The sequence below is a fragment of the Hylaeus anthracinus genome, unplaced genomic scaffold (assembly GCF_026225885.1).
Source record: "Hylaeus anthracinus isolate JK02 unplaced genomic scaffold, UHH_iyHylAnth1.0_haploid 11997, whole genome shotgun sequence".
Classification (NCBI taxonomy): domain Eukaryota; kingdom Metazoa; phylum Arthropoda; class Insecta; order Hymenoptera; family Colletidae; genus Hylaeus; species Hylaeus anthracinus.
In genome coordinates this window covers 6089297-6099554 of record NW_026534344.1, presented here as the reverse complement: position 1 = coordinate 6099554, position 10258 = coordinate 6089297, and the positions used below count along the sequence as shown (strand labels likewise).

Genomic DNA, 10258 nt, shown 5'->3' with positions numbered 1-10258 from the left:
GAAAGCTGTCGTGAAAGACAAGGGTTCATTGTCTCTCATGCTGGAGAATTCCACGCAATCTGCGATGGAATACCGAACACAGAAGATGAAAGGAGAATTCGCAGGTATTATAGTCGATCTTGATAACTCCTCCGTTTCTGCTGTCAGTCGTGGAAAAGACATTAACGATAGTTGTTGTGGACGTATTTAAATAATACATTAAGAAGGTTCATGTTTTCTATAACAATCTTTCTTTGCCTTCGAGCCTTCGACTGCTTATATTATTATTTCGAAAATTTCAGATCTAAGGTTGATCACTAAAACTCCCTCAAGAGTATAAACGTGCTTAATCCTTACACAGTTTCTTTCGCATTTGAAAAATATGTAGTTTGTATTAAATTACAGAATAATTTGCAAATAAAGCAATAATTTGCGAATAGCTTCTACCAATAAGTTACTTGTACCTTTATTCTTACTACTGTACTTGTTTTTACATAAATTATTACGTTCACCACACTTGAATAAAAGTGGATCGATATTCAAGTAGACGGTGAACCACCTTGTACAATCTTCTCATTAATCAATTTTATATACAATCTTCGGTATCTGTCATCAGTAATGCGACGAGCATTTTCCAACATTCGTACGACTTTAATCGATTATTTATACAAATATAAAAATTCTGAGCGACGATGGCGTGTTTAATTGGACGCAAGCGAAACTTTCGAGTGAACCGAGGCAGAACGAGGGACATTTTTCACACTCTCGACATCGTCTTCCAGCGGATAGGGACTGAAAGGCTCCGTTTGTACACCCACGTCCTCGTAATCGAGTTCCAGGGCGTCCTGTTCGTAAATTGCGTCGTGACTTCGTGGTCGAGCAACGGAGGGAATCCACGGTTGTGGTGTGCCTTTGCCGAGCGCCAAAAACACTGCTGCAGTCGTTAACAAAACTACGGACGCCACACCAAAAACTAATCGCCACGAACCTGCAATCTGTAACACACGTTTACGTTTCAATCATAGAGATGGTTGGTTATCAGTCTCTATAATTATGTATTATATCTGTTACAAATTAAATTAGAATTAAATATTCAAATGTTTAAATATATGAAACAGCATGGTGAATATTTTATTCAAGCATATTGCGTGCAGGATGACTATTTATATATAAAACTATATTTGTTTACAATGGCATTTGAAAGTATCACCAATTTTTGGATCTGGTATTTTCATTTTCAAACGAATATGATATATATCGACAGATTTTCATTTCATAAATTTCCATTGGATTAGAATTAGAACCCCTCGATAATACAATCCTAGTTTTAAAAACATATAATATTTATTTGAATCTGTAATGCATTCTTACTGCATAAAATAAAATGTTCTTAAGTTTATGTTGCTAATTTCTATCTAAAATTTATATTCTCACCCGATTCGCGGTTACTTAAAGGGAGAATTCAGAATTTCAACTATTTTGTGGGAATTTGGTGTACATAAAATTGCACTGTAGCAGTTCCACTTACAGAGCCGTGAAGAGCTTGAGTAACAAAGTAATTGGCAGCCAACAAGCCCGCTGCTCCTAGAGTAGAGCACAAAGCACACGCTGCTGCAGCGCAGGCTGGAGATTCTACAGGTGCAAGATCCGCTATCGCTGCTAATGCACCTGCTGGTGCAGTTCCGGAGACCAGGAGAGCGGCTATACCTAACCATGCTGCGCCTAATGCTTGGCAACCAGCGTAGCCAGCGACGAACAGTAGGGCCGCGGGAATAAAATGAGCTGGAAATCAATTATACATTTCAAGAAGACCAGAGCTAAAGGATTTGTTATTTATCTCGAGACAAAAACACAAAATCTTTTTTAGGAATAATTCAGTAGCTTCAATTTCAGAAGAGGACCTAAAATTGAGATTAGAACACATTTCGTTTAAATAAACTATGTTCCTTTTTGCTATAGTCGTCATTTGCATATTTACTATCTTAAAGAATTGGTGTATGTATGTTATACTTTTCAAAGATATATGATATAGTAATTGTAATTAAAATGTAAGTAATTCTGGTTCGCAGATAGTGAAAAGTAATACGTAATTGAATTGCCTTGTTCATTTTGTTTGTGCATGTGGATATTTCACAACATATATTTATGTACAACGGAACTGATAAAATTACCTAAGTAATTGCATTCAGAGAAATGAAAATTTCTAATTGCGGCACATACCTGTGTAAACGACCAACTTTCTCGCTGTGGTCGTTGAAACTATTTTAGATTCGCGAACGTGATCCACGAGGAGGCCGCACGTTAACGCAGCCATGAAATGACCAATGTGAGGTAACGTCGTTAAAACGGAATCCTAAAGACGTAAACCATTTGAATGTTGTTCCGTCATTTCTAAGTTACTTTAAAATAATTATACATGAGATACATACGTCAAATTTGGTCACTCTTGTATTATATTAACACATTAAGAGAAGGAAAATAATAATTGACTACATGTTAAATATATTATGTCTTGTAATGTTCTTGATATTACGATAATTTTAAAAATAAATAGAAGTAGTATCCGTTAAAATAAAAATTACTGAATGGAAAGAAAAATGAAAACTATACATAGGAATGAAATAAAATGATATCTCCCTATGGTGATTAATAAAGTGGAAATGAAAAGTGGATATATTGATTATTCACGCTTTCTTTAAAATTAGAAACTCACATTAGCTGTGGAGAATCCGTAGATGAGTTTTAGATACTTCGTCATGCCTAATGCAAGGGTCGCATCGCCCCATTGGTTGCCCATGGTTGCCACAGCTGATGCCCAAACAGGAACCGAACGAAGCAATTTTCCCCATGGGATCACAGCTGCCTATTGTATTATTTATTTAATGAATAAAATTTTCTGAAAATAAATACTAATTCTATTGTTGAAGACTGTGACAAGTAAACAATATTCCAGTTGAAATATTCCTTGATGATGGTTTCATGACTGATAACTTGTCTAGAAAGAGTGAACGTGAATAATTCTGATGCAATTTATTTAACATTTAATGTGGGAATCGTCGTTACTGGTATTTCTAAACAATGATTTTATGATTGCAACAATGCACTAAACGCATAAATTAGAGAATGCTGCTTTCCTCTCTTTCAATCCTTCCCATTATTTACTTGATGTACTGACAGATGGCTAAAATTCATTCGTTAGTGTACATCAAAGAAATGTTCTTATGAAGAATTTAACACAACTATTACAGGTTTTAGCTCCTGCTTGTAACATGAAATTATTAGCGATTTGTGATACTAATTACGAGGCTTTGAAAATTCCTTGAAAATAAGAAGAAATCGATCTTACGTTTGTATCGTGCTGATAGGATTTAGGAGTGTCCTTGACGAACCGGCCAAATGCGAAATACCAACACAGCGCAATTATAACGAGACCATAGCAAAGAGAATCCCGGCCGAAGCTTCGAACGACGGCTGTACCTAACCACCCTGTGAGGCAGTATCCAACGCTGACGGCTACGAAAAAAAATTTTTGTCCTGTTAATACCGTGATCGTAAACATGTGCATGACTTAGAAACGATTTCTTGCTTCATTCATGACTTGAGATTAGATACAGCTATTTACGTTCTAGATATTTCTCAACACTGTCTAAGTAAATTTATTTATTTAATTAAAATTGAATTCTTTACAAATTCATAATAATTATTACAAACGATTACTTGTATTAACAACTATTGTTACCTTAGTTGAAAAGTTTGGCAAAGTTTAAAATACTTTTACTTCCCTTGATACATTAATTATCTTTGAAAAATAATGAGTTGCAAGTAATTTAGACGATCTTTTAAATATTCTACTCTAAATCATTAACAATTACAACTTCTACATTTACTAACTTTTGCGTTGAAATGTATAAATAATTATGTACCAGCGTAACAACTGAAGTACCAGCTTCTATGATTGCTCTTAAACCAGGTCATAGCGAACATGTGTGCAGCGGGCATGGTCGCGCCCTACAAAAGAGAAATGTCGCAACAATTTCCAGAGTTTCAAAAATTCAATCTCTTACCTAACATTCCAAAATAATTAATTACTAATATCATTAATCCCATAAATATTCGTACCATCGAAGAAGTTTGACTAAATTAAATAATAGTTTTTATATTACCAAATCAATTTTTCATTGTAAATATGTATATAGATTTAATTTCACGATAGTTAGGATAAATTCTTACTGTACATAGACCCTGAAAGAGGCGAAGAGCTACGTGGGACGGACCTCTCCACGCGGCTGGGACCAATAGAGAAGCCAAACAAGCGCTAAGAACCGCACGTGAGAACACCATGGATGGACCTGATCTTCCCCATACTAAACATCCGCCTAAGATTGGCCCAGCCACTTGTCCCCATAAAAAAGCTTCCCTCATTATGGATTCTGTACGCTCTTCCGGTGGTAACTGTAAAGATTACCAAATCATCTTATCGAAGATGTATGGATTATCTCGAGAACGATGAGAATTTCGTCGAATAACCACAGGAATACCACAGAAATACCATATAAATAATAATATAAACACTTTTCTTAATATTTATTCGAATACTATTTAAATCTACAGAAGCTAAACAAATATTTCGGAACTTGACACTTTTTCGAGTAGTTCTGCTTTGTACATAAAATGTGTTTCTCATTTCCATATGTACCCTGTGTACAGATTAAATTCGAAGCTGTACGCTATCGAACATTTGTTAATATTGATTTGGAGTTGAATAATGGGAAAATGCGTTGCATTATGTCGCATTTACCTCCAAAAGTATGACTTCGAAGTCCTCTGTTCGATTGCGACTACTGATGTTGACCAGCATGTCGCAGTGCCACGATGTGTCGATGATGGCATGATTGTCTTTCTGATTCGCGAGCAATGCAACCGATGAGCTGACTTCAACTGCGCCACAGAGTGCAAATCCTACTGCAACGAGCGCAGCTACTATGTGTCGCGCTCGCACGGCAGCTGTCGATTGATAAAAAGCCAACTATAATTACTAAAACGAAATACAAGAATGTAATATTTGTAATGCTTATTTTATTCAGTAAAGTCATTCGATCGTTTGCTATGAAATTATCCTTTTGAAACTCAACGCAGGCAAAATCTAAATCGTCTTTAACTTATTGTTTAAATACGATTGTACGTCAATGGACAAGCAATCGTTCTGCACACGTGTATACGTATACAGCACATAGACACGCACTAACGACGACATTAAACGTCTGTTGTAATGGTACTTGTTTGATCCTGATAAGCTGCTCAAACAATAGTTGTCGCAGTTTTCACATTAAATTCAGCGTGAACACAGTATATCCTATTAGTTGTTACATGCGTAAATTTAGATCTAACTATCGTAGCTAGGAGATTAGAAGAAAGCGATTTGCTTTGATTATTTGCAATGCTATGTGTACATTAGGAGTAATTACTGAACACTGAATAAACGTATTTAAAAAAAAAGAATGATGAATGTTTAAATTCAATTCTACTAACGCCAGAGGCTCTTAAAAAATTTGATAAAGGTAAGAGCTCTACAAGTAAAATATTAAAACATTTTTGACAATAATTGAAAAGTGAACGGAGGAATCGGAGCGTGAAACTCAGGTTGCCCCAAGAAAGATTCAAGCGATTGACGAAGGGATGAATAGATGATTTCTTAATGTATGCAACGATCAATTACTATTCCTACACAGGATACAACCAAGAGCAAGCAAACAGACAAAAGATCAAGATAATTAATTTGAAAATTGCCACCAAGTTGAAGTGCCAAAATCATTCTTCATTTTGACAAAGGTAACATAAAAAGAAATCACGCATAATATAATCCGAAGCGTGTAAATTAGATTTTTTTGTTTGTTCTTAAATGTGTTATACGTAACGAACCTCGAACCTCTTTCGCTTTTCGTTTCAATTGCACACTACTATGTTTCACTAGATGGACGCTACCTCTCCTGACGAAGTCTGCCATTTCACAAAACCCGAAAGAGACAAAATCACCGAATGCATGTCCCTCTTATCAGTCTTGTCATTTGACTCTATTCCTACTATCTCTTTCCTACCTCGTACAACACCGGTGACCTCGACTTTGGTGGCCTCAGGACGTAACACAAATAATGATTCTTGAAAACTACTACTCGCTATCAACATCCACCACTCTAATGCCGTGAGATATAATTATTCTCAATTGGATCCACTATTGGGAAAAAATTCCAGGTCGAATTGCTTGAATCGTTATGGAAAATTTTTGTTAGAACACCAATAAGAAATACACAAATTACACGATAACAAATCAAACACAGAGAATTGTATATCGTAATATTCAGGCTGTCACTTGTAACACATGTGGAGATGTTTTCATGTTCTGAACATCGGTGATAAGATTCGCGATAAGACGTAATTATCGGAAACCCGTTGAATTAATGTTACAATCAAGCATTTGTATTATTCTTGTATGCATTCTCCTGATTAGGTATCGATAAGGATTGTCAATATTGATTTTTTTAATATTAAGAAGGTACTAAGGATTTAATATAAAATAATTCAGGTAATGAAGTAATATAAATAATGAATTATATAAACCTTACATCTAAATATTACTCACCAATTTTTAAATATTAGCAACACTTACGATATTAATAAAATAAGTACTTAGTGTAACTAAATTTGAGACCACTACATTTTCACACGTACAATTTTGTAATTCGTTTCTTTCTTAAACTTTAAATACAAACATATTTTTAATTATTCTGTGGACTCCAGAAAATAAATTACAAATGAATTGTGAATTGATCAATTTTTATCCATACACCGAATTTTGTTCATTGGATGACTGGTATTCATTCTGTTTTGCTTTCGCACGACTTTTTTTAAAAACTTTTCTATTTAGAACTTCAGGATTTTGTTCTTTCACGTGATAGCAATTAAACGTGAAATATGATATTTAAATCTACGCTGACGGATGTTTTTACTTTATACAACAATAAAATACTAAACTTGTTTTGAGCACACCCTTCGCTTTATGTTCACTGTGTGGAGTCTCTAGAATAACCTTGCGTATTTGAATAGTTAATATATGTTGCAAAAGTGATGTAATTAAATTGTAAGCGATTTGAGAGAAGTGCCCCCTTACCTTTCATTTCCAGCGCCGCATGTCTCAACTGGACGCTCCCACGTTTAAGACGAACGAGCGCTGCCATCGCAATCAAATGTGCCCGTGCACAATTCGAGTTCTCATTACGTGGGATCGACGCTTCAAGCACATTTTGTTGGGTTCGTTGCCGATTTCTCACTGGCACCGCCGCGATCCGATACGGGGCCAATCTGATCGTCGTGAGTTGCACGAACCATACTGGTCATCTGGGAGTGCGAGTGAATGAACATCTCTTAACGAGACTTGATACAATAAGTACCTATACCGGGTCAGCCTTGAAGCACCGTTTGAGGTCTGCCTCGTGATATTTCGTCGTCCGTGCTACAAAACGATAACGCTCGCGGATTTCGCGCCCGATAAGAGCCAGCCCCGATTGCTCCATTCTGTTTGCTTCTGTCGGGACCACGCAGAACAATTAATTATGTGACAGCACAATATGTGCAGCAGACTGGCAAAAAACGAATATGAGGAGCAAGTAATAATTAATAATTTTTTAATTCTTATCTGGGTGAGAATGTTTGGTAACGAAAAAAAATAAGTAAGTGTTCAATCGTTGCTCGTTGAACAAAGACGAAAATTTGAATGAAAGTATGATGTCATATCTCTAAACTTATCTGAATAAATATTCAGTCGATAGGAAATTGTAATTTCATTCGTCATTTGTTACTCGAATAAAATTCAGATTTTATTTGTTGCTTGTTATATCTAAGATAGATATAGTCCAAACAACATTTACTAGTTAATATAATTTGTGAAATTAACAAAAAAATCCGAAAAGTTGGTAAAAGTCTAGAAACAATAAGTATTTGTACAATTCTTGTGACGAACCATTTACAGTAGAGCTTGTAACGTAAACACGTTAGTTTATTGTTCCGTACGAATTAGAAAATATCACATTCCCAGTAAAGTACTTTTAAAAAAGGTTCTAATACTTATTCCTTCGACATTTCTATCGATTAATCGTTTTTTTCTTGTTAATTTCGCAACTTACATAAATAACTATTTTTCTCGTAAAATATCTATTCTAGAGATTTCCAAGAATATGTAGAATGTCATTGTTTATAAAAAACAAATTACAATTTTACATAGTTTTTTTGAAAATTGATCGGTGTACGAATACTTTCTACACCCACTGTATGCCTTAGAAAGGCTACCAACTTCTACTCCTAACAGTTCATAAAAGTATGACTTTAAAACAAAGTTTGAATTCAAACGTTATACTCAAGGGGTAAAGAATCCCGAAACCTGTAGAATCAACACAAGATAAACGGGTGGCAATATCGACCGTCCGACACACAGAAAGTCCATTTCAAATCAGCTCCGTCGGGTAAGTTAGTAACCGTACCAACCATCGGTGGCAACGTAGCGCGTCATTCCCAACAGGCTCGAAAGGACTCGTTCTGGCCCCCGAGAAATCTTTCGCCGGGCCCCAAAAGGTTGCGCGTCAGGTGGTTTTTTCCCCCCCAGGTTCCCCTTCCCCCCAGCAGCGTGGAACATCGTAGCGTACCACCTGCAAGGCGATTGGTCGGTTCAGAGACAGGTCAAACGGCAACACATCGGTTAGCGTCTCTGTCACTATTTATCTCTCGTTTCGGAGCCAGTTCGGAATTGTCGTCGGTCGCGTCTCGTGTCCCGTCTCTGTTCCACACCAACCACGTGTATCAGCGTACGCGCGATTTCCCTTGTGCGAAACGGAGTGAACTGAATCGCGAGGACAGTGGAGTCGAGACAGTGGAATTCCTTCGGAGTTTTAACCGCGAGCTTTTCAAACAGTGCACAGTATGCGATGCGGCGACGCGAGTGTAGAGGAGTGTTTTGACACATGCGTGGTGCGGTGATTTCTGTGAAACGCCGAGTTCCATGAATGAAGAGGACACCGCTGGACGCCGTAAATAACGCGGGAGGAACGATCGACGAGGTATGCGACTCTCTTTACCTACGAGGGCTGCTCGAATTTGAGGTTAGGTTAGGTAGTGATCGCCTGCATTCCCCTCCGGTCGGTCCAAGGGGGCCAGGCTTTCGGCCACGAACAATACCGTCCTTCGGAGGACGTAGCATCCGGGTCCTCTCGAGTCCGGACCCGAAGGGTCCTTTTTAATTCTAAACGATGCGCGCCGGCGCGTGTCTCTCTTGCTCTTCGTCCTTCCTTTATGGAATGCGAACCCGGGGGTCCTGGCCGTGTTCCTGCCCCGTAGACCCCTCTGCAAAAGGAGTGATGGTCCACGTCTCTGTGTATACACTCGTTCACGCACTGCTTTCGACGTAACTCTTATCTATTTATTTATTTATTTGTTGCTTTAAACCAAATATGGTTTATATACCATACGTTACATAACATGTCTTAACGCGCTCTTTTTACATACATTAAGTTACAAAAAAGAGTTAGAATTTAAAACTAGTTTGTGTAGCGCCTGTGTGCTTACATTATTTTAATGAAGTAAAATTATAATAATAATAATTATTTAATTTAAATTAAATTTAAATTAATTAAATTAAGTTCGCTTAATAAATTCAAATATAATCATCAGACCTTTAATATCTGGACCGCATAGGAAACATCTCATACAAGTCGGGTGGTTGTATTTGCGACGGTGAAGCGCTGTTACGAGGGTAGCACGTTCATTTTCATATTTTGGACATTGCCAAATGACATAATCTAAATCTTGAGTCTAAAATAAATCTCACTCTGGCTAACGAATTGTTTAGGTTATAACGATTAGAGCGAGCTCTATTGACAAAAGTGACAAAATTCCTAGGCAGCCCACGCTCATGGAACCATGATTTTTCATCATCCTTTTATGGAAGAATCGGACGTACTCTTTACCCTTAAATATGCCTTGTTTTTTGATTAACACATTCACTGGCAGACTAAAACTCTTGAAAATTTCTATCGTGCTTATATTTTGTTTACGGACTTTTGGAAACTGCGTAATGGTACATTTATTTTGGTATTTAGTTTTGTAACTTCGTCAAAATTCAAGTATTTCATTTAAATTCATTTTCTGTGACACTCAACTTTCAGAATTAATAGTTTTCATTTTTCAGTGAAAAGCACTGTCACCCACATATGGGCGACGTGGCGATCAACGTGTT

At 36.8% G+C, this 10258-nt stretch overlaps 2 protein-coding genes across 4 annotated transcripts in view; one reads left to right on the top strand and one right to left on the bottom strand.

The window, feature by feature from the left end:
• Positions 1 to 429: 429 nt before the first annotated feature.
• On the bottom strand, positions 430 to 7378 carry LOC128889169 (sialin-like). Of its 2 annotated transcripts, none has more exons than XM_054146554.1 (9): positions 7145 to 7378; positions 4778 to 4983; positions 4210 to 4431; positions 3903 to 3987; positions 3326 to 3492; positions 2693 to 2842; positions 2200 to 2332; positions 1508 to 1761; positions 430 to 974 (listed from the first exon to the last, which is right to left on the bottom strand). In XM_054146554.1, exons 1-9 carry the CDS (start codon positions 7209 to 7211, stop codon positions 681 to 683), a joined length of 1578 nt encoding a protein of 525 aa, XP_054002529.1. In that variant the 5' UTR covers positions 7212 to 7378; the 3' UTR covers positions 430 to 680. The 2 variants fall into 2 exon arrangements, with proteins under 2 accessions (XP_054002529.1, XP_054002528.1); XM_054146553.1 differs by lacking the exon at positions 7145 to 7378 and adding an exon at positions 5899 to 6043.
• A 1346-nt stretch (positions 7379 to 8724) lies between these two features.
• The window catches only part of LOC128889645 (uncharacterized), a 99374-nt gene continuing 97840 nt past the window's right edge, over positions 8725 to 10258 (top strand). For both annotated transcript variants that reach the window (XM_054147417.1, XM_054147422.1), the window contains exon 1: positions 8725 to 9083. The gene's annotated coding sequence lies outside the window, so the exon portion shown is untranslated. The remainder of the gene's footprint in view (positions 9084 to 10258) is intronic.

What these genes read in the sequence shown, in the direction of transcription:
- LOC128889169 (XM_054146553.1), bottom strand. Translation starts at nt 5,983, where the DNA reads ATGGCAGACTTCGTCAGGAGAGGTAGCGTCCATCTAGTGAAACATAGT. An exon ending in TCGAAGTCATACTTTTGGAG is followed by an intron (nt 4,432 to 4,777) that starts GTAAATGCGACA and finishes TAATCTTTACAG; the next exon opens with TTACCACCGGAAGAGCGTAC. An exon ending in AAAGTTGGTCGTTTACACAG is followed by an intron (nt 1,762 to 2,199) that starts GTATGTGCCGCA and finishes ATTGATTTCCAG; the next exon opens with CTCATTTTATTCCCGCGGCC.